Source organism: Myxocyprinus asiaticus, chromosome 16, assembly GCF_019703515.2.
Source record: "Myxocyprinus asiaticus isolate MX2 ecotype Aquarium Trade chromosome 16, UBuf_Myxa_2, whole genome shotgun sequence".
NCBI classification, from domain to species: Eukaryota; Metazoa; Chordata; class Actinopteri; order Cypriniformes; family Catostomidae; genus Myxocyprinus; species Myxocyprinus asiaticus.
Genome location: NC_059359.1, coordinates 29,099,577 through 29,124,841, shown reverse-complemented (window position 1 = coordinate 29,124,841; position 25,265 = coordinate 29,099,577). Strand labels below are relative to the sequence as shown.

General features: G+C 38.7%; 2 protein-coding genes across 2 annotated transcripts in view; both read left to right on the top strand.

The window, feature by feature from the left end:
* Window positions 1-18,359, top strand: part of LOC127453736 (voltage-dependent calcium channel gamma-7 subunit-like) — a 28,311-nt gene extending 9,952 nt beyond the window's left edge. The window contains exons 2-6 of the mRNA XM_051720385.1: window positions 126-321; window positions 907-993; window positions 1,081-1,221; window positions 15,818-15,963; window positions 17,240-18,359. Coding sequence (XP_051576345.1) covers window positions 126-321; window positions 907-993; window positions 1,081-1,221; window positions 15,818-15,963; window positions 17,240-17,710 — 1,041 coding nt within the window. The 3' untranslated portion in view covers window positions 17,711-18,359. The remainder of the gene's footprint in view (window positions 1-125; window positions 322-906; window positions 994-1,080; window positions 1,222-15,817; window positions 15,964-17,239) is intronic.
* Window positions 18,360-19,990: 1,631 nt separating this feature from the next.
* Window positions 19,991-25,265, top strand: part of LOC127453735 (voltage-dependent calcium channel gamma-4 subunit-like) — a 43,846-nt gene continuing 38,571 nt past the window's right edge. Inside the window, exon 1 of the mRNA XM_051720384.1 lies at window positions 19,991-20,512. The gene's annotated coding sequence lies outside the window, so the exon portion shown is untranslated. The remainder of the gene's footprint in view (window positions 20,513-25,265) is intronic.

The window sequence follows — 25,265 nt, the reverse complement described above, 5'->3', positions numbered from 1 at the left end:
TCTCCATTACAAATATACTGTATATCCCTAATGTAATTGCTGTGTGGCTATGGATTTCTGTTCTCTTCTGATATACTGACTGTTTTCTCTCTTTTGTTGTATGTATATGGTGTCTGTGTGTGTAGATGAGCTCTTGCAGCAGCAGGGTTCTGACTCTGCTCTCCACAGTGTTTGGGGCGTGCGGACTGCTGTTGGTGGGGGTTGCCGTGGCGACAGATTATTGGCTGCTGATGGAGGAGGGCATCATACTGCAGCAGAACCAAACAATCGATGTCAAGATGGCATTGCACTCTGGTCTCTGGAGAGTGTGTTTCATAGCAGGTGGGGACACACACAGTTGTGCACAACCTCTGGAGAGTATTGTTTATAATAAATACTTATGTAACATACAGATCACATATGCATGGTGCTGTGGTGTTTTTTGTTAGCACACAGACACAGAGGAGGATGTAGTATACGGTATAGTAGTTAGACAAGCACACACACAGCAAACCTATACTGCTCTTTAAAGCCAAAACACAGTAACTATGGCAACACTGAAACAAAGAAAAACAAATTCAAAGTTTTTGATTGTCCAGCCAAATGTGGATTATAAAATAGTCTCACACTGTTTTCTTTTAATCTGAGCACAGATGAGCAAAAACTGTCTGTCACAAGACAGATCACAGTCTAAGATACCTGATTTCGGGCATAACTAAATTCGGTCAAAATGTGTACTTACTGTGGTTTGCCTTTGCACAGCAGTATATTTGAAAAAAAATAAATAAATTCTTGAGCAGTACATATATACTTAAACAAGAATATCTGTTTATAATTTGCCTCTCTTAGTAAAATTTTTATTTATATCCATGTTTTCTGTCATTTATTATTCATATTATGTTAATATATCTCCTCTCTCTCTCCTAGGTTCAGAGAAAGGTAGATGTGTCGCCTCTGAGTATTTTACGGAACCAGAGATTGAAATTACAACAGAAAACACAGCAAATATCCTCAGTGAGTGAAAGTTACTTTATCACAACAAAGTTACTTGTTACATCTGTACAACCAACTCTCACACACATGTATTCCCTGTTCTGGCAGAGATGGTGAGGACAGCTACACCCTTCCCTATGGTGTCTCTTCTCTTTGTGTTCATGGCCTTCATCATCAGTAACGTGGGCCACATCCGTCCCCAACGCACCATTCTGGCCTTCATTTCTGGAATCTTCTTCATCCTCTCAGGTAGTGGGAAACCATTCCATCTGAGAGCTGTTGACACTGTCTGCCAGTTTTTTGCTGGATAATGCTGATTTTGTGCCATGCAGTGATTTGCGTGGGGGTGGGGGGGATGGGGTCATGTTCTGCCTACATTCTGGGGTCTCCTGAAATCACCAAAAATGTGGGTAACAGCCAACAGTCTCCATGAGGGAAACGGCTTATTAAACATGCTAAATAATGATTTAATGGAAATGCCAAAAAATATTTCTGTGAGAGTCAGATGTTGGGGTAGGGTTAGGGGATAGAGAATAGTCTTTATTAACCCCCCAAACTTCACTCTCTTTTTAGACATTTTATCTTGAATATATATTATATCCAGGGGTTAAATTGGGGCGTTCTGGCACCTCCGATCAAAAAAAAAAAAAAAAAAAAAAAAAAAAAAAGGGCAGTTGTTTGTCACTTCATTCTATTTCTATTTCACAAATTAATATGCAACCAGTGCTCAATTTGGGGGGGGGGGGGGTCCAAATTTAACCCCTGGTTATAGCACACTTTTGGATATAATACAATTATAATGTAATTATGTCATTACAAAGAAGCCTGGAGGAACCTTGCTTTTAATTGTCTCTTTCCAAATTTCTCTTAAAAACTTAACAGTTAATAACATATCTAAAGCAGATCCTTTTTTGAGGAGGATTAGATGTGTAATGATTTTGTGTTCTGTAGTCACTAGAATGCAGCAGCACCATCTGTATTTAATTAGTGATGTCTTCTCTGATCTTAAACCTGTGTGTGAGCATGAAAATGCTCCATCTGTTTATTATTTATTACTTTTTGGAACTTTTTGGTTTGTGGTGATACATTTTCTTTGATGGTAGTATTATATTTCACTTTTATAAAATACACCATTTAGTTGGTATAACTGACACATGACAGCTCTCACTGTATGGTTGCAAATGTTATTATTTTCTCATGTAATGTTTTTAACGCTCTAATATAGAGAAATAAGTCATCAGTTTATGTATACAAATATGCCAGATGCCTTCCATATTATGTAAATGTTAAGATTAAACTTATCAGTCAATAGTGACAGATCTATCCCTCTCTTATTTCCCAGTAGAACACCTAAAATATTTGAACATGCAATTCAGTCCTTTACCAGCAGAGGTCAGCAAGTTTATAAAACATAAAACATAAAACATGCTCATTATAGAGAATTAAGCAGTAGACCTACACTCTGCTAAGCACTGCCGCATTAACTGCGTCTCCTCTACTTAAAAATTCTTAAACATCTGAAATTTACCTCAGACCCCAAAAATGAATGACTGGTTAGTAATCACTGACAGATTTACCACAGAAGTATATTTTGAAGGAATATACATAATCATACTATATTAATAGAGTATATAGTATGATTATGTATACAATAATATAACATTTGATAAGAGAGCTGTTCAAACGAGAGGTGCTGTAAATCATCTGTTTTGTTGAATAGCATGGTTCCTGGAAACTAATAAATTATATGAATGTAATTTATTTTAATGAAATAGCATTTTCATAAACGACTGCAGGGAGAGGACTAACCCTAACCCTCTTTGAATGTGGAACTTATTTGTATGCAGATGCCCCTGTTGTTTACTGCATCACTGCCTCAACCTTGCACATGGCTAGAAAAGACCTTCAACTTTATCTAACACACCTCTCTCATCCTGCAACGCAGACTTCCTGACAGGCTGCCCTTGAAAAACACCTTTTTACTTGTCCTTTTCTGTTTTCGTTCTCTATCGGCCTTCTGTTGAATATGTAATGGGCATTCCAGACTCCTCTGGGCTGATAAAAGTACTTCAGAGAAGCCATTAAATAATAAAGATTGTGCACTGATAGCACTGTTAGATGGGGTGGCTATGAAATGTAGATGATGTTTGCAGGAATGTTGTGTTTTTGTTTTTGTGACTTGTTTCTGCATGTGAGAGAGAATGAAAGGAAGACTTACATACGTACTTGTAACTGTTGCAATAAATATTACAGAGATTTCTCGTTTGTGCAGGTTGTCAGAGCTGAGATATGCGAGAAAGGCTTTTCTCACCCGTTCTCACCTCTTGCTCTTGTGACCTCTTGTGCTTTTCACAGACTTGTCTTTATTCTCTATCCAAACCAAAGTTCTGGAGAGAACTAACTGTTTGCATTTACTATTCAGCTCAATGGCAGTTGCTTTACTGGCACATGAAGCTTCAGAAGTATGCAATATTGAGGCTGCCATCTTTTCTCATGAGCGCTCAGTTCTGGAAACATTTGTCATGTGACTGATCAATCATCAATGGCAGCATAAAGCAAAAAATACTAGCCCATAAAAAACTGTAAAAAATCTGTCACTGGAGAAACATCTACAGTGACATGATAAAATAAATTACTTGTGATGTACAGCATTTGTTGCTTGGAAAAAAAAAATTATTTCATCAGACAACAGTTACTTTCAGCAGTCCATGGGGAAACATGCCTTTTACCATCATAATGGTGTTGTTCTGGCATCTTTTTATTGTCATTATCAATTATTTAATATATCACCACAGTTTATTTTATTCTGGTATTAATTTAAAAAAAACTTGTCAACACTGCTGCAATGGGATTTCAAATAGAGCTGCTAAGGGAGAGACAGTAAATTATCTTTTTCTTCTGACTGTCATAATTCATCTCTCCTACTTGTGTGTTTTACAGTTGGAGCAAATGGGAATGCAAGAATTGTATTTGCTATGGTCTCTCCTTTATCTCTATAGAAGAAAATTCTGTCTCTACAGAATTTTCTAAACTGTCAAGATAATCACCTGGTCATATTTAACCCCAAATCAACACAAAAAATATGAAATCATATTAAACATAAAGCAAACGAAGACTACAATTAGGACCATTAAGATTTTTTGCATTGTGACATCTTTTTCAGGACACTTAAGATCATTTTATCAGCAGTATCTGTACACTCAGCGCCACCTTGTGCAAATTGCATGGCATCATCTTAAATTATATTTTCTCTAACTTAAACGTGTTTTATGTCCATTATACAAGAAAAAAAGTATATATTCTTTTGATAAATTCTATTATTATTAAGGTATGTTGCGTAAAAGCCATTTAATCGTTATCATTTGCTATGCGTGGTGGAGGGGAATAGCAGTCATTTTAAAAGTGGGGGGACACAGCTGTCAGTAGGTGGCTCGCACAGACCAAACACATACAGTACAGTATTAATATATTACAGTATATATTAATATATAAGTATGATATAAGTATTATATTAATATATATGTACTATTTACTTTTAATATTTGTAGTATTTTAAAGATTCAAGTATTGCAAAATAATTGCAAAATTCGCAAAATTAGCTGCAAAAATAAAGGGCATTTTGTAGAGCACTTGCTTCTGTTTCACACATGACAATAAAAGACTGAGCACAAGCTGGTCCTGAATAAATTATTGAATCAATTACAATAATGACAATTGTGCATGTGCAATTTATTTTTTATGTATTTTATATATTTAAATGTATCCAAGTGGCTCGAGTGTTTTGATTACATTCACCAAAATTCGTTCAGATCCATTTAATGATTCAGTGAACATTTCTGGTGATGCCAGAAGATGGTAACAAATGAGTGTCTTGTGTGAAATTAGTTAATCACTGAATCAACGATCAAAAGAAAATTTTAATCCTTTAAAATGTTTATGTCTACAGATCTTTAAAGAGACTTTAGTAGAGGTTTTAAGCATTATAAGAACAAAGCAAATCGATCATTTACCTACAGTCTGTGAGGTGCTGAACATGATATTTATCAAAAGACAACAATAGTAGTCTTATAATAATTACGAGTTTCAATAACATCCGTACGTTTTCATGTATAAAAAAAGTGTGTCTACATATCTATTCACTTCAGTAAAATGCCTAAGTGTTCTAACACAGCAAATCTTTTTTTCCTACAGTTTGTCGTGTGCACACCAACATAGAGGTAAAAAACAGGAGCTGATATTAACACAGATCTGAGCAGATCTGAGCATGAGCATTGGAAGTTACCGGGTGCAGAGTAGGGCTGTTTGACTCCAGAAATTTGGGAATCGACTAATAGTTTCAATTCTTTTTTGATTCTAAGAAAAAAACGGGAGGTAAAGTTAAATCTCATAATAAACAGCTCACTACTAAGCGTTCTTTACACTAGCATGAATGACATTTACTATTAATAGGTCCATTCTAAAATTAAATTTGGGCCTAAATGCACGATGCTTCAATTCCATGAGATAAATTTGAGGGAAGTTTTAGTAGATGCGCCTGTATTTCAAAGAACTACCACAAATAATCTTAAAAGCACCATTTAACCTACATTGAGACTGTCTGTTTACACTCATGAGTACTTGTTTAGAAATAGGTTTATATTAGAATGTACAGTAGCTGTCCACTACCTTTTGTACACTGAATAAAATGTCCAAACAATTCACTTGGGAAGCTAACTGAACTCTGCCATCTCCTTGTTGCAGACTTGTGTTGTAACATTGGGGAAGTTGTTATTGTTTGCCAGTTTCCTTTCACAAATTTGGCATGCTACTTGATTTTAATCCAAAGTAAAAAATACCAGCAAACAACACAGGTCTGGAAAGCAGAAATGTTGAAGGGCTTGTGTGATTGCGAAATACAGCTAAAAAAACAGAGCGGATTTACAGATGCTGACGGACTACAAAAGAGACAGGTTGATGATCGTTAAGATGCAGCCATTTTATAATTCTTTTGTAAATTGTTTTAGTGCTGTTAGGCTTCTGAAATGTGTAGTAGTTCAGTGGTCAAGGAAATAAACACAGTCTAAAAATATCAGCCGGTTTCCCTGAAAGGATCCAACTCCAGCTTTCGATTCCAACGTTTTGAGTTGATTCTCGATTCCCAACACCTCGGAATCGATTCTTTTTGGAATCGATTCCCAGCCCTAGTGCAGAGTAGACCTGCGTAGTGAACTTCATTGGTAAGTTTTAAATTCCAATTCATCACTCTCTGTAAAATTTCTGTTATGATCAATTTGTATCAGTCATGCTTGTTTTCATTTTATAAGTTCTAGGGCATTGAGGGACATAGCATATATTATAATGGCACATAAATTACAGTAGACAGGCTTTTATGATAGATTTTTTGACTCCCCTTGTTTGAGTCCGGTGAAACCAATGAGTTCTAGTGTGAAACTTCTACCTGTCAATCAACCGCTGTGCAAAAATGGGGTTTTTAAACTTTGCCAGTTCAAGCGCATACACACATGCACAAGTTCACAAAACTTAAAAGGCCCTGATGTGAACATAAAGTGTAACATGAGTAGCACATCTGTGACAAAATTTGGAATTATTTGTTTCAAAGATGGGTCAAATAATTGATTGTTAATTGATTGTTTGTGCCCCACACTAAATAATGACCCTGAGGGTCTGCACTGCATTTTACCACCAATTCTCATTACTGCAACGGGTCTGTATGTTTTACTTTTACTATTCCCACTGTTTCTTATTTGTTTCTTTTGATTTTGGAGTAAAACTGGACCAGGACATTTTCTTGACAGGTTTCGCCAGAATCACCCAGTTTACCCGTTTACACATTCCTCTGCTCCACATTCCTCTGCTCCTCTTACCTGTCCCTAAATTTATGTCCCTCTGTCCTCAAACCATCTCTCCAGCACACTCCTCATCCCCTTGCCTACAGTGAGGAGAGTGTGGGGTGGCAGGCTGTAATTTACACTGCCTGGCCAAAAAAAAAAGTTGCACACTCTAATATTTCATTGGACTGCATTTAGCTTTGATAACGGCGTGCATTTGTCATGGTCTTGTTTCGACAACCTTATGCAACGTCACAACATTTATTTCTATCCAGAGTTGCATTAATTTTTGGCTGAGATGTTGTATTGATGACGGAAGAGTCGAACCACTCCATAAAGTCTTCTCCAGCACATCCCAAAGACTTTCAATGGGGTTAAGGTCAGGACTCTGTGGTGGCCAATTCATGTGTGAAAATGATTCATCATGCTCCCTGAACCACTCTTTCACAATTTGAGGCCAATGAATCTTGGCATTGTCATCCTGGAATATGCCCATGCAGTCAGGGAAGAAGAAAATCCATTTATGGGATAACCTGTTCATTCAGTACATTCAGGTAGTCAGCTGACTTAATTTTATTGCCACATAATGTTGCTGAGCCTAGACCTGACCAATTGAAGCAACCCCAGATCATAACACTGCCTCCAGAAGCTTGTACAGTGGGCACTATGCATGATGGGTGCATCGTTTCATGCGCTTCCCTTCTTACCCTGACATGCCCATCTCTTTGGAACAGGGTAAATCTGGACTCATCAGACCACATTACCTTTTTCCATTGCTCCACAGTCCAATCTTTATGCTCCCAAGCAAATTGAAGTCATTTTTTCCGATAAGCCTCACTAACAATTGGCTTTCTTGTGGCCACACAGCTGTTTAGTCCAAATCCTATAAGTTCTCATCGTATTGTGCGTGAGGAAATGCTCTTACTTTCACTATTAAACATAGCCGTGAGTTCTACTGTCTATTTTTTACGATGTGACTTCACCAAGCGTTTTAGTGATCTCCGATCACGATTAATCAAGATTTGTTTCCGACCACATTTCTTCCGCGAAGCTGATGGTTCATCACTATCCTAGCGTTGGACAGTTCTTAACCCAACTGCAGTGATTTCAGCAATCTCCTAGTTGTTTCCTTTGCATGATGCAGGCCAATAATTTGCCCCTTCTGAAACATAGTAAAAAATTTTCCACGACCACGGGATACGTCTTCCAACATGGTTGTTTAAGAAATGAGAAGCTACACACTGCATCAGTTAGGGTTAAAAGAATTGTTGCCAGCTGAAACATATTAATCACTGTAATAATGTTCCAATCATAGGCTCTTAAGTATTTGCTTATTTAATCCAATCGGCAACTTTTTTTAGCCAGGCAATGTATTTAGATTGAGCTGATGTCCTCTTATCAGTGGCCTGTTAAGATGGCTCAAGGGTGGGCGGTATGTACTAAGGGGCCAGGCTGGAAGACTGTGCTGTGATGTCCTTATAAATAGAGTGAATAATGTGAGTACATTATGTATGTGCTGTGCTGTCACTTTTTATGCTGTTTGGCAATCCTCTCATTGGTTAAAGGCGTTCTACATTTTACTTTAGGAGATTTTTTTCAGTATTTCTATTTTTTCTTTATATTCTTTTTGTTACTCATAGGCCCTGTCATAAAATGGTGCACTGGATGTGTAACTGAATTCTTGTGAACTTGCGATGGCTGTCGCTTGCACATTTCAGTGTAGTCCACAGGGTGTCCTATTTGTCATTTAACAATTCTAAAGGGTCTTCACGAGCAACCCCTTTGCAGCTGCTGTGCCGAGCCTACTCTGATGCACACTTCACCACATACTACTGCTTGTAACTTGTAAGTCCCACCTTTTAGTTAAAACAACCAGTCCCCTTTTTAATAGAGGCATTGCTTTCTTGTTCACTCTAGAATGTACATGCACATTGACTGGACCAGCCTGAAAAGTTTCTTGAGTGTGTGATTTGAGCTAAAGAAGAAGAATGTAATGTAACAACAGTGAGATTTTGGGTTTCCCCATTTAAGTAGATTGGAGCTGTACTTTTATGTATATTACCTACTCCATACAAAATAGCTGCCCAGGGGTGTTACCAAGATGGCCGCCAGGTGAACAGACTTGCCTTAAAGGAATAGTTCACCCAAACATGAACATTTGCTGATAATTTACTCACCCTCAGGCCATCCAAGATGTATCTGAGTTTCTTTCTTCATCAAAACATAACTTAAGATTTTTAGGATTTAATTTCAGGCCTCCTCCTTTAAACAATGCAAGTGAATGTACTCCATTTTTTGATGGTCCAAAATGCATATTTAGGGTGCATCAAAATAATCCACATGACTCCAGTGGACAAATAAAGTTCTTCTGAACCCAGACGATTGATTATTTTTAGAAACAAAACAATACTTATATACTTTTTAACTACAAATGTTCACTTCCGTACATCTCTGTGACAAGCGCTCATAAGAGGGATAACGTAAGCTCGTTGGTAAGGTCACACGTCACGTGGAGGAGGAGGCAGGAAGCGCGTCATTGTTTACAAGAGAAACTTGCACAGACCAAGCACCGTTCACAAACCAAAACAGTCCAAAACAATTTCAAAACAATATAAAATAAAAAATAATTTCCAAATAATAATAAAAAACATTACTGCAGTAAATAACCATCCTTTATTTCGGAGCAATGCCATTGCGTTATTTACTTGTGCTTTTTCTTTAGCAGAAATATATAGGCTATATGACTGTCAGGAATTCAAGCCACACAAGTTGTAGTTAGTGAAACCAAGTGTCCTTTGTGTGAGACTTGACAGTGAAGTGGCTTGAAGGTGAATTATTTATGCAGGCAATGAAGAATGAGTGAATTTAGTCAATCGAGTGATGAGGAGCAGAGCACTGAGGGAGGTGCAGAGCCCGAGGGAGGCGTGACAGTGACAAAGTTTTCAAACATACCCGAGTTTGCTGGAAAAACAGCATGGGCACAGCCGATGAATTCAGATATCGACCCTTTGTTTCTTTTGATGGTCTGAAATCCTCAGGGGTAAAATGTGCACTGCACACCCTCCAATATTTGAGAGAATGTAGGGATGTACTGATATCCAGGTTCAGCGCGATAAGCCAGAGCTTCAATCGCTCATGATCATGTACAGGCAATCGATGAAAAGTTACTATTTTTCCCGGCGTGCATTTTCTTTGGGGTTTCTGAAAGTTGAAGCATCCAGGATACACACACCAAATGACCATTTTGAACAATACACTTACAAAAATACAAATCTACAGCAAAGACAATTAAACTTTTGTACAGCGCTGCTCCTCTTGTAACCAATGACGCGCTTCCTGCCTCCTCCGCCACGTGACGCGTGACCTTACCAACGAGGTTAAGTCATCCCTCTCATGAGCGTGCGTCACAGAGATGTATGGAAGTGAACATTTGTAGTTAAAAAGTATATAATTTTTGTTTTGTTTCTAAAAATAATCAATCGTTTGGGTTCAGAAGAACTTTATTTGTCGACTGGAGTCGTGTGGATTATTTTGATGCACCCTAAATATGCATTTTGGACCGTCAAAAAATGGAGTACATTCGCTTGCATTGTTTAAAGGAGGAGGCCTGAAATGAAATCCTAAAATTCTTAAATTCTGTTTTGATGAAGAAAGAAACTCAGATACATCTTGGATGGCCTGAGGGTGAGTAAATTATCAGCAAATCTTCACTTCTGGGTGAACTATTCCTTTAAGGTGCGGTCACATTTACCTTTGCATGGCAAAATTTTGGAGAAGGATCTGTCTGCATCCTGGAAGACTGCTACATGAAAGGCCCACTACAATTTACACCCCCCTTCAAATAACTGAGAAATGCTGAAGTCTTACAACCATTGGATGTCACATTCATAGACTGTGTTTGTTGCGTTTATTAAGAGTGCTGCAGCAACCCTACACCTTTCCCTACCCCTTAAACTAACACTACCCACAAAGATTAAAAAATAAATAAAAAGTTTGTAAAATTAATAAACATAACACAACTTAAAATTTCGACTGAATACAATCATACCGCCATATGAATAGGTGGTGACGGTAAGGAGAAATGTGACGAAAATGAAGAAGAGAAGAAGATAGCTATCTGCTAAGCTAACAGGTTAACCTGTTAGCTTGTGAGCTAACTGGAAAAAACAGAACAGAGAAATTTTTTATTTCACCATTTACATCTTTGATTTAATAATTTAATATGTGACATATAATTTAAAAGTATTATTTGTTCTATTTTCATAGTTAAGACAACATGAATCATACACATGATTGCATAAGTTTTTAAAAGTTATTTTAGCCAATAGAATCACTTTATGATCCAAGGGGCCATTCCTTGTAGTGGCCGTGTCGTGAAGTGTGTGTTCCTTTAGTCTTGCGTGATGCAGACAGATACACTTGAAATTTTGAGGGCGAAGAAGGCATTGGCAGATGTTGAGCACTTGTGAAACCAGCAAAAAGCTGATTGCTAAGCAGCATATTTTTAAGGCTACACTTTATGCTCTGTGAGAGTGAAGGTAAAAATAAGCTCGCCTCTAAAATGATATTGTTGTCCATTGTGAATATTCAGTGTAAATGTATACGAAGCACCGCCCACACAGATGTCACTGTCAAACCAAGCAACTTCCTGTTGTTCAACGTAGTAAATTCGCCTGTCAAAGTTCACCAAAGTTTTATTCCATGTGAAATTCGTGAGGGGAAATTCTTTGCCCTTTGAAGTCCATCGCTCGAAATTCACAATCACACGGATTCCCATAGAGATGACTATATTTCGACCGGGGGAATTTCACAGTGCAAAGGTAAATGTGACCACGCCTTTAAAGACACTTTCCGCATTCACATCTAAACATAAATAGCTTATACAGTGGGGGAAATAAGTATTGAACGCGTCAAAAAAATTTTCAGTAAATATATTTTTAATGAGGCTATTCACATGAAATTTTCACCAGACATCAGTATTAACTCAAGAAATCCACAAATGTAAAGAATTCACAACATTAAAGTCCATAAATAAACTTATGTGTAATAAAGTGGAATGACACAGGAAAAAAGTATTGAACACGCTAACTGAAATTTATTTAATACTTAGTGGAGAAGCCCTTGTTTGTAATGACAGCTTCAAGACACTTCCTGTATGAAGAAATTAATCGGCCGCAGTATTCAGGTGTGATTTTGGCCCATTCCTCTAAACATATTGTCTTTAAATCTTGAAGATTCCGGGGGGCCCTCTTGTGAACCTTTATCTTTAGCTCTTTCCACAAATGTTCAATTGGATTCAAATCAGGTGATTGACTGGGCCATTCTAACACCTTGATTTTTTTTCTCTGAAACCAACTGAGAGTTTCCTTTGCTGTATGCTTTGGATCGTTGTCCTGCTGGAAGGTCCACCCACATCTCATCTTCATCATCCTGGTGGATGACAGCAGATTCTTCTCAAGAATCTCCCGGTAAAGGGCTCCATACATCGTTCCTTCAGTTATATGAAGTCTGCCAGTACCATGCGATGAAAAACAGCCCCACACCATGATGCTTCCACCTCCAAACTTCACTGTTGGTATAGTGTTTTTAGGGTGATGTGCAGTGCCATTTCTTCTCCAAACATGGTGAATGTTTGAAAAGTTCTATTTTGCTCTCGTCTGACCAGACTACACAGACTACACGAGCTTCGACATGCCTTTTCTTTAGTAATGGAGTCTTGCGGGGTGAGCGTGCATAGAGGCCATGGCGGTGGAGTGCATTGCCTATTGTTTTCTCTGTGACGATGGTACCTGCTGCCTCCAAGTGTTTCTGGAGCTCTTTCCGAGTGCTCCTTGGCTCTTGGGCTACTCTTCTGGCTATTCTTCTGACTCCCTGGTCAGAAATCTTGTGAGGAGCTCCTGTGCATGGCCGGTTGTTGAAGGAGTGATGTTGCTTCCACTTGTGGATAATGGCCCCAATGGTGCTTACTGGAAGATTCAGAAGTTTTGAAATACGTCTGTATCTGATTCCATCAATATGTTTCGCAAACAATAAGGTTGCGAAGGTTTTGGGAGAGCTCTTTGCTTTTACCCATCATGAGATGTTTCTTGTGTGACACCTTGGTAATTAAAAGCCTTTTTATAGACCATCAATTTACTAACCCAGCTGATATTAATTTGCACAGATAGGAGGTATAATTACTTTCTAACTACTTACGGATTTCAGCTGGTTCCTTGCCTTACCTTGTCTTGGAGAACTGCTTTTTCTTAGCGTGTTCAATACTTTTTTCATGTGTCATTCCACTTTATTACACATAACTTTATTTATGGACTTTAATGTTGTGAATTATTTACATTTCTTGAGTTTCTTGAGTTAATACTGATGTCTGGTGAAAATTTTGTGAATAGCCTCATTAAAAATATATTTACTGAAACAAATGTTGACGCATTCAATACTTATTTCCCCCACTGTATATATATACTGTATGTATGTATGTGTGTGTGTGTGTATATATATATATATATATATATATATATATATATATATATATATATAGACTCCTGACAGGCCGCCCCAAGTTGAAAATAATGCATTTGATTGGTCAGATTCGCTGTCACTCTGATAATACAAATTAATTGCAGAACCCTTCAATATCTCCTGTTAAGTGGGACGCAGTAACGAAGAGCTACAGTGGGACAATGCGGTCATAATCATAATGATAACAGAAATCATCCAAATGGCCCTGATCAAAAGTTTACATACCCTTGAATGTTTGGCCTTGTTACAGACACACAAGGTGACACACACAGGATTAAATGGCAATTAAAGGTTAATTTCCCACACCTGTGGCTTTTTAAATTGCAATTAGTGTCTGTGTATAAATAGTCAATGAGTTTGTTAGCTCTCACATGGATGCACTGAGCAGGCTACATACTGAGCCATGGGGAGCAGAAAAGAACTGTCAAAAGACCTGTGTAACAAGGTTATGGAACATTATAAAGATGGAAAAAGATATAAAAAGATATCCAAAGCCTTGAAAATGCCAGTCAGTACTGTTCAATCACTTATTAAGAAGTGGAAAATTCAGGGATCTCTTGATACCAAGCCAAGGTCAGGTAGACCAAGAAAGATTTCAGCCACAACTGCCAGAAGAATTGTTCAGGATACAAAGAAAACCCCACAGGTAACCTCAGGACAAATATAGGCTGCTCTGGAAAAAGACGGTGTGGTTGTTTCAAGGAGCACAATACTATGATACTTGAACAAAAATGAGCTGCATAGTCAAGTTCAATGCAGCCAGAAAGAAGCCAATGCCACAAAAAAGCCCGGTTACAATATGCCCGACAACACCTTGACACGCCTCAAAGCTTCTGGCACACTGTAATTTGGAGTGACGAGACCAAAATAGAGCTTTATGGTCACAACCATAAGCGCTATGTTTGGAGAGGTGTCAACAAGTATTGTGCTCCTTGAAACAATTTAAAAATCAATGCCAAAATTTCACAATTTCTGCCTGGGTATGCAAACTTTTGAGCACAACTGTATATATATATACACTATATTGCCAAAAGTATTCGCTCACCCATCCAAATAATTGAATTCAGGTGTTCTAATCACTTCCATGGCCACAGGTGTATAAAATGAAGCACCTAGGCATGCAGACTGCTTCTACAAACATTTGTGAAAGAATGGGCCGCTCTCAGGAGCTCAGTGAATTCCAGCGTGGTACTGTGATACGATGCCACCTGTGCAACAAGTCCAGTTGTGAAATTTCCTCACTACTAAATATTCCACAGTCAACTGTCAGTGGTATTATAACAAAGTGGAAGCGATTGGTAATGACAGCAACTCAGCCACGAAGTGGTAGGCCACGTAAAATGACAGAGTGGGGTCAGCGGATGCTGAGGCGCATAGTGCGCAGAAGTCGGCAACTTTCTGCAGAGTCAATCGCTACAGACCTCCAAAGTTCATGTGGCCTTCAGATTAGCTCAAGAACAATGCGTAGAGAGCTTCATGGAATGGGTTTCCATGGCCGAGCAGCTGCATCCAAGCCATACATCACCAAGTGCAATGCAAAGCATCGGATGCAGTGGTGTAAAGCAAGCCGCCACTGGACTCTACAGCAGTGGAGACGCGTTCTCTGGAGTGACGAATCACGCTTCTCCATCTGGCAATCTGATGGACGAGTCTGGGTTTGGCGGTTGCCAGGAGAATGGTACTTGTCTGACTGCATTGTGCCAACTGTGAAGTTTGGTGGAGGGGGGATTATGGTGTGGGGTTGTTTTTCAGGATCTGCCCCTTAGTTCCAGTGAAAGGAACTCTGAATGCTTCAGCATACCAAGAGATTTTGGACAATTCCATGCTCCCAACTTTGTGGGAACAGTTTGGGGATGGCCCCTTCCTGTTCCAACATGACTGCGCACCAGTGCACAAAGCAAGGTCCATAAAGACATGGATGAGCGAGTTTGGTATGGAAGAACTTGACTGGCCTGCACAGAGGCCTGACCTCAACCCGATAGAGCACCTTTGGGATGAATTAGAGCGAAGACTGCGAGCCAGGCCTTCTCGTCCAACATCAGTGTCTGACCTCACAAATGCGCTTCTGGAAGAATGGTTCCCATAAACACACTCCTAAACCTTGTGGAAAGCCTTCCCAGAAGAGTTGAAGCTGTTATAGCTGCAAAGGGTGGGCCGACGTCATATTAAAGCCTATGGATTAAGAATGGGATGTCACTTAAGTTCATATGCGTCTAAAGGCAGATGAGCGAATACTTTTGGCAATATAGTGTATATATATATATATATATATATATATATATATATATATATATATATATATATCATGTCACTGGGGTGCTTGGTTGGTTCATAACTGCTTGTAATCTATATTGTATATTTATGTTGTTTCTAATTTTAACATTTCAACTTACTCAGCTGACAGCTGAGCTTTTCAGGGGTGGCAGCCAGGATATTACTGTAGTGTTCAGTTATTTTCTCTTCACTCAGTTTTTATCATTTATTCTATGTCTCTCTCCTAGGGCTTAGTCTGGTAGTGGGGTTGGTGTTGTATATCTCCAGTATCAATGATGAAGTAATGAACAGGCCGCGGGAGCCAGAGCAGTTCTTCAGCTACCGATATGGCTGGTCCTTCGCGTTTGCTGCCAGCTCCTTCCTGCTAAAAGAGGTTAGACGCCAAAGTTTCAGAATGAAATTTCTGTCTTAAAATGTATTTCATGTAAAAACAAATAAATAAAAAAAATTCAGCTGAGAGTAAATGTACACCTTATGACCTTGAATGGCCAAGATATAGTCTTAGGTTAAAATTCTAATGACTTGAACATATGACTATCTTGGCTATGCATCTAGACCTGAGGGACTTGACAAATGATGGTACTGTAATTATGTCACTTGATACTGCTGAAGCAGATGCTTTTAACATGACCCTACCCTGACAAACACTTTAGTCTATGGCAGAAGCTTTGAGTGTTCTCTTTGTGTATTATGAATGTGGAAGGGCTCCATTTTAGTTACTCTGGACATTAATAATGAAAAGAAGGTACCAAGGAGATCAACATCACCTTGTGTATATTTATTTCTATTTATACACAATACGCATCCACATACACTTTTCAGTTCTGCCTTTTAGCTTTTGTTACACAAATATAGATACTAATGTGTAGTGATAATGAAAGACAGATCTTGTGCAGTCCAGAGCAAATGTAGATGATGGAGCAGTCAGAGCTACAGACTGTCTGTCAGCCATTTTTTGTGTGCGCCCATGAAGTGAGGATTAAGCAAAATTGAAGTTCAAGATTTAACTCTTTTTTTTCTGCTTGATTCAGCAGAATCCTTTAACTAGCATGGTTGCTTAAGGAAACATTAGTTTGTCAGTGTGTGTGCGTGTAAGTTTGAGAGAAAAGAAAATGCATTGCTGCAAAAACAGCTAATTTATTCAAGTTTTTCTTAATTCATTAAAGAGTGTAATCACATAACCACACCACAGTCAGTACTCCCTGCATACACTGATATTATTTCCAACCTGCCACAAATGCGTTATAGACTTCCCTGCTAAAAGAAACAGCATGGCTAGTCACCAGCATTTGTTGTGGTTTTAAATTCTGAATGCACAGCACTGAATGTTGGTATTCATAACAACACTTTTTGACTAGCTTATGGTGCATTCCGGTCATGTCGGAATTACCATAATGACAAGATTCTGATTTGCAAAAACCATTCACGTCTTTGCAGAACTCGTAAATTACAAGTTATAAACTCAGAATTCTATGAAAGCTCCGACTTTATCTATCTATCTATCTATCTATCTATCTGTCTGTCTGTCTGTCTGTCCATATATCTGTCTGTCTGTCCGTTCGTCCTTCCGTTTGTCTGTCTGTCTGTCTGTCTATATATACAGTAATATATTTATGTTTTTCCTAATTCATCATGTCTTACTCTCTCAGGGTGCTGGTGTGATGTCTGTGTATCTCTTTATGAAGCGTTATGCAGAAGAAGAGATGTACCGGCCTCATCCAGCTCTCTATCGTCCCCGCCTTTCTGAGGTCAGTGACTACAGCGGTCAGTACCTGCACCCAGAGACCTGGCCTCCCCCCCAGCGAGTACGGAGCGCCTCTGAAATCTCCAGTGACATCTCCATCCAGCTCACTCAGAACCCCCAGCCCCCACCAAAGTCCAGTGTCCAGCAGAGCACATCATCTCCAAGAATCACCACTGCTTCTAGGCCCAACTCTGGAGCTGGTTACCAGCTGTCATTGCCAGGTTCTCCTGCTTCATTCCACCACAACCATCCTCTCCACCCTGGGGCACCTGGAACAGCTGCAGCATCCCAGACCCTGCCTCTGTCCACGTCACCCGCTGCAGTGCCACCCCCACATTATCACACACACATGCGCATGAGCGCCTCTCCATGCTAAAGACAGGGAGAAGAGAAAATTCACAGAGTTCAAGTTCTGTTTTTTAACTGAAGTAATGTATACACAGCATCAAAGAGAGAGTTTGAAGTAATGGTATAGTTTTTTATGTGAAAAGGAAGAAGAAAAATTATGTTTAGAACAAAAGGCCTCTCTTTAAGATTGAATGTTGTTGTGAAATTATAACATATTAAACAGCACATGTACTGTATCTAATGAAAGTTATTGCAAAATGTTAAACACTTTGACAATCTCGCACACCACAACTGACAATTCATTTCTGCTTACATGTAGAGCACAAAAGAAAACTGTAACTATTGCCTTTACTCCTGCATATACTGAAAATATTCTTAAACTGTTATTATTTCTAATCATGGAATCTGTGAATTGTTAGTTTTAGTATTAATATTATTATCAAATGCTAAAGAGGGAATTACTTATGGTATAGACAAGGTATGGACAAATTTGAAATTATGAGCATATTGTTTGCATTTTGAATAAGAGAGATTCATAAGCCTGATCATTTTTTAAATAGTTTAGAAATATTGTGTCTGGTATCATTTTTTTTTTTTTTTTTTTTGTGATTTTGGTTCACTGCCTATCTGTAAGATGTTCAGAAATTTGTTGAAAAGCTGCAATGAAATTAAAATGATTTAAAAGTTCTTATTTTGTACAGCTTTTTCTGAATGCATGATACATTGTAGGCCCACAAAGAAATTACGCACTTCAAAGCTTCCACGAGGTCTAATTCGAGCTGCAAGACAGCATATTTTAAACTGTCAGCGCTCACATAGCCCTCTAGTGGTTCAGAGGCTGTATTGAAACTGCGGCTGTATAAGATGCGCTGTCTGTGGTGCTGAAAGCATTAACTGCTGCTTGTCAGCAACGTAGACTATGTACCAGCAACATCATGCTTCAGACTTGAATATTTTGGAGAGAGTCTGTCGGATGCAAATGATTCATTGTAAGGGGGTCATGGGAGACACTTGTGACCCCCTTACTGCAATATGCCCTTATATTACTGTAAAGGGTAGAGCAATGTGAATATTTGTGTGTGTGCGTGTGTGTGCGTGCATAGCTATGTATGTGTTTTCTGCACTGGGACTGTTAAGTGCATCTCTGTTCTGCTTTGTTCATCGTTCCATTGCCCCAGGGCTGCGTGCAGTTCAATTGATCAAAACGCTAAATTCCCCCCACCAACAACTAATAAAGTGCGTGTATATGTGTTAGTGTGCGCTTATGAGGGGCTGCACGTGTCAGTAAAGAGCTGGATATAGCTCTCTTTTCACCAACATTACTGCATGAAAGAGCTGTCATCCAGCATTAGCCATTCCCAGCTCCGCGCGCGTGAGTGAGAGAGATGCAGAGAGAAAATGAACATGAATATATCGGTCGAGAAAAACCTTTGAACGTCGCAGTTCACTGAACTAATGTGCAGACGTGTGTGTTTGGTCATTTGACTCTTTGTCTTAATGAGAAACATGTCTTGGCATTAACACAATGCGCTCACGTGAACCCACAGCATCATCTCTCGCACCGAAATTATAACAGGTCGAAAAAATAGCCTCTCAAACCCCTCCTTCGGTCCAAAACTGGGACTGGTCATTTTCACATGATTACCCAACAACACGCTTACTCAGAACTCGACCTCAGCTTATTTTATCCAAGTCCGCGGAGTGCTGAAAACACGCTAAGTGTTTATTGATCTTTAAAACGACGGAAAGCGATAGAAAGAGACATTCACGTGCTCTTGACGCATCTGTCGCTCCCTCCCCTCTCTCTCTCTCTCTCTCTCTCTCTCTCTCTCTCCCCCTCTGCGGAACTCTAGTGCTCTTTCTCAGGCTGGATAACATTGCATTTCATTAGCAGTGCGGTACTAACGTCATCCCCAATATGCCTATTTCTAACACCTCCTGCGATAAGGGTAATATGACAATATTTGTTGTTAATCACACACACACACACACACACACACACACGTTTGTGCAGCTATTATTATGAGGACTCTCCATGGACATAATGATTTTTATACTGTATGAACTATAGATTATATCCCCTAACCCTAATCCTAACCCTCACAAAAAAAAAAAAAAAAAAACTTACTGCATTTTTACATTTTCATAAAAACATTGTTTAGTATGTTTTTTAAGCGATTTGAATTATGGGGACACTAGAAATGTCCTTTTAAACCACATTTATAGCATAATACCCTTGTAATTACCAGTTTGTAACCTAAAAACATGTCCTCGTAAACCACAAACACGCGCGCGAGCGCTCCAGTGCGCACATTGTGAATGATCTGTCCCATGAGTTCGTGTTTGTGTGTAACGGCTTTCTGGGAGAAAGATTCCATTTAAACGCACAATGGCGCGAAAATTTCCTCTTGCCTGTTAGGATTTGGTATGCGACAAGTTGCTTACGACTCTCTCTCTCTCTCTCTCTCTCTCTCTCTCTCTCTCTCACACACACACACACACACACACACACACGGGGGTAAGGCAAGGGACGGTTAGAATCAGTGAATGTTTGAGGCGCGGGCGGGGGAGACGCAGTCGCGCGCACACGCATTGGCTACACGCGCTCGAGTGACGTGTGCGCTATCTATCTTAAAAGATATTCACGTTTGTGACTTGTTTTCTAATATTTGACCTTTAAAAAGCATAACTTCCCCGAGCCGCTCCACGTACCCGGTATTTATTTAATTAGTAACTCGTTTATAGTCCATTTCTCCTTACATGCAATTATCTCTCCTCGTTTTCTTATTTGGGAGTGCGACGGTCTTCAAATCGGAGACAAACTAAACTGGTAAGAGATCCTCTCAGATTTTCTGCAGTCTGTTTGTGTGCTTGAGATTTTCGGGGTAGCCTATTAGAATGTTTTTCCTTTGCATGTGTGTGTCCATGTGGAATGTAACGAGCGGAATCAATCGATGGCAAATTGCAAGCTCTGCTGTCGATTTCCCCCCCAAATTTCATCGCATGTAAATATTTGTTAAATCAAAACGAACGAAATCAGCGTTCAGTCTGCATATGAAAGCGCATCTGCGAATTCATTATGCATGTGCAGGCAGAACTCTCCTTATCTGGAGCTCTGACACACGAGCACCACTGATATACTTCTATAACAAGACTGTTGATGCTCTTTTTCTCTGTTGTTGGACACATCTTGTGCGTTCGTTTAGCTTTATAAAGCGAGAATGAACGGGGTTTTTTTCTTCACAGAGACGCGCTCTCACCAGGCGTCCATTTTCGGTCTCGTGGAGGGCTCGCGCTCTCATACAGTTCGCCTCATCTAATGAATGCACTGCGGCTCGCATCAGCGCCCAGCCTCCCCCTGTCAACTCCCACACTTCACCACGACCATTTATCTAATCGCACTGATCACGAGCAGGGGCCTTTTCCACATTGCTGCTCGTGTATGTTTGATCCACGTTTTTCAGTCACATCATGTGACCTTAAGAGAAACATGGTCTTTGCTGTCAAGAGGCCTCTGTTTCAGACTGATAAAGGCCCACATCATGGTCCTGATTCCCTGATCACACCTGTCAACTGTGACAGAATGACACAATATATGAAATATTTATTTAAATACACTAACGGAGCACTTTATAAAGAACACTATGGTCCTAATAAAGTGCTTGATGTGGTCTTCTGCTGTTGTAGCCCATCCGCCTCAAGGTTCGACGTGTTGTGCATTCTTAGATGCTATTCTGTTCACTACAGAAGTGGTTATCTGAGTTACCGTAGCCTTTCTGTCAGCTCGAACCAGTCTGGCCATTCTCCGTTGACCTCTCTCATCAACAAGGTGTTTCCATCCACAGAACTGCCACTCACTGGATGTTGTTTGTGTTTGGCACCATTCGGAGTAAATTCTAGAGACTGTTGTACGTGAAAATCCCAGGAGATCAGCAGTTACAGAAATACTCAAATCAGCCTGTCTGGCACCAACAATTATGCCACAGTCGAAATCACTGAGATAAAATGTTTTCCTCATTCTGATTGTTGATGTGAACATTAACTGAAGCTCCTGACCCGTATATGGATGATTTTATGCACTGCACTGCTGCCACATGATTGGCTGATTAGATAATCACATGAATAAGTAGGTGTAAAGGTGTTCCTAATAAAGTGCTCAGTGAGTATATGTGCCCCATTCAGGCATTCCTGAACTTCATATAGTGTATTTTAATGCAGAAAGTTCAAAATAATATAGCACAAGCTGGTGATGACAGAGCCTGGCTTTGATTCAAAACCCCTAATCAGCATGCTTGAGTGCTTGCATTGAGCCTTTTAAGGTGTACCTCCATCGTTTACATGGCCTATGACCAGACAGAAATGTTTTAATGGACGAACGCAGCTGTTCAGGGCTCAGGTTGTGTCTCTTTCTTTTGGAGGATTGTGTTTAACTGGATTGTGTCTCCTGGGATCATAATTATGTAATACTCTGAAGAGTCCTGTGTCAGCGTTGCTGCACCAACACTATTCTCCCACAATCTATATATGAACTAAGAGCATTTCAGAATACAACAAAGGAAAAGAAAACACTTTAATTAGCTGACAGTCTTTTTGCAATTACTGAAGATTGGACCCCTGACTGAGATTATCTGCTCTACTCTCCATGTCATTTAGAGGAGTGCATATGATTCTTCAGACAGAAATGACAGACTGAATCACTGCATGAAGCTCTTTAATGGTGAATTAAGGTTTAGACATGGATTGTTTTTTGCAGTGGGCCTCTTTTCGCTGTGTTATCCCATGAGGTGCACATTTTGTTAGTCGTGACACTTTTCCAGTAGACCAGGTTCGATACAAGTTAAGCTCAATGCACAGCATTTGTGGCATAACGTTGATTACTACAAAACTTAATTTTGACACGTCCCTCCTTTTCTTTAAAAATAGCAGATAGTGAGGCACTTACAATGGAAGTGAATGGGGCCAATTTTTGGAGGGTTTTAAGGCAGAAACATGAAGCTTATAATTTTATAAAATTACTTATATTAAAGTAATTCTTATGATAAGACTTATGTGTTATATGAGCTGTAAAGTTGTTTGAATCGTAATGTTTTACAGTATTTTACATTGTTTTAGATTTCTTAGCCTCTTATAAATCATACTTGCAGTACACAAGTAAACAAGTGGTCATAATTGTGACCAGTGGGAAAATACAGAGACCCATTTTTGAATAGGTGACTGATTGACTCCCATTATAAAATTGCAGATTTCAAAGTATTATTACAATAAATAAAACAAAGTAAAAATAAATATCAATTATTCTTGGTTTGTCATTCCCCTTGCCCCCTCAATTGCTTGATATGATTTTTTTTTTTTTTTTTTTTACTTTATTGTTTGCAATTTTCTATTGGGTCCTGTTGGACAACTGAGCAAAATGACTATATCACACTTACTCTGTATTTTCCCACCGGTTACAGTAGTGACCAAGAACAAATCTCATACTTTCGCTAACTTTTTAAAAACATTTTTAGAAAAGGCATTCAGTTTTTTTAATTGGGCTATCTAAGGAGTAAAATACATGTGCCCACTAGGGCTGCACAATTATGACAAAAATCATAATTGTCGATTATTGCCCTTGATATTGTTATCACGATTATTAATGATGATTATTTGGTGATGTCACTAAGCAAGTAATCACTTCCGGGTTCTTCAGAACAGCAGGTGGTTATGGGCTGCACTGCAGTTTCTTTTAAGCATTACATACTGTAATAATGTTTGTTAATGTTACTAAAGGTTATTATAAAGGTATATCTATGTTTACAGTGAAGAAATATATGTAGGTTCTTTTTGAACTATTGACAAAACCATTGTTAATTTCAGTCAATATGCCTGTGTGTCATGTATAATGTTGATGTATTCACACATTTAACACTTCCAAAGCCTGAAAAAATGTGGCATAAAAATAAAAAACTACTGTCAGACATGCAATATGTGTCTTTACTGCTTAAATTATTGGCCCACATACAGTAAATAATAATATTTGACATATTCAATAGTCAAACTGATCAGACGATTTAGATTGAAGCTCCTTACTGCATTTAAAATCCCGTATTGTATTCTTGTTCACATAACATCATCATTAGATCATATTTGGCCTCAAATCTGTCACAGTGGCTGCACTTTGGAAGGTAAGATCAGTCAGTTTACGAGTTTGTGTGATTCATTTGTGAACAATATTCAAACTCTCCCATTATAATGACTGAAACTGTCTGAGCCCTGCAGTTCAGCGCGAGATCACTAACACAGAGTTCTGCACTCACAAATGCTCACATAATAAATATAGCCATTTAAACAAGAAAATAAATCAGTTATTTAGACTGTCTGTACCTTGATTATAACGGTCGGGATCGTTTTAGTTTTGTTGCGTTGCTCGTTTACGGTTTGTTTACCTATGGTATATAAAACAGCAGGACATGCAACTTTTAATTATTTGAAAATAATAAAAAATTGCACACCTTTGTTCTACAGCTTCTTTTAGAGTGTCAGATGATGTTTCTTTAACAGTAATTTTCGTGTGCCATCGCAAACAGAGATGGAACATACTGTAAGCAAGCATCTGGACGTCAGACTATTTAAAACTTGCGCATAAGGATTGGTTGTCATGACTGATTGGTCTGAAGACTCACTGCGTCTCTGATTGGCCATTGTCGTTTCATTGCTCAACGCAGATGTCCTGGATTGGTTAGAAACATAACCGCTGTAAAAAACACGTTCTAAATAGAAACCATTAACACAACAGGAGTAGACTTAAATTGAATAATCGTCCGCTTTCACGATTACATAATCGTGACAGCCGTAATCGTAATCGCGATTCGTTTTTAGATTAATTGTGAAGCCCTAGCGTCCACTGAGCTGGAAAAAATTTTGGGATTAAACAGGTTAAAAAGCTTCACATTAATATAGAAGATGAACATATTTGCATGTTGCTTTCTTCTCAGAATTGTCAGATTTCATTTTATTGTGGGTTAGTGTAAGAAATTAACTTTTACATTAAAGTGCAATATATAGCTCGTTCACATTTTTACCTTTAAGAGGGCATATTTGACTGTTTATGTCAAATACATTAATCAACTTATTTATACGAATTCTCAAGAATGTATTACCTCATACTGTAAGAATGAAATCAACAGCAATTTTATACCACAGTATAACTAGGATAATAATATAATATTAAGAACTATAGCAGATATTACAAATAAATAACAGAACAATTCATTACAAAGGCATTTCTTGCCCCCACAATTTCGAGGGCATTTTTGTCATTTTGCACTGAGCTCCCCATTACTTCTGACCCTGGTATGGGTACAATTATTCAGTTGTAGAAAGATGGGTAGACATACTGTATGCAAACATACACACTGTAGGCATGTGAGGAACAGCTTACACATACACACACAATGAGTTTTCTCTTTTGGTTTGTCCTTAGAACTCTGATAATTAACTTTTCCTATATTGGTCTAGACTGTTACTAAAACTTTCTCTGAATGAAATCCTCTACTTTAATTACAGACATGAGACAGAGCTAGTGCAAGAGACTGTGATTGTTA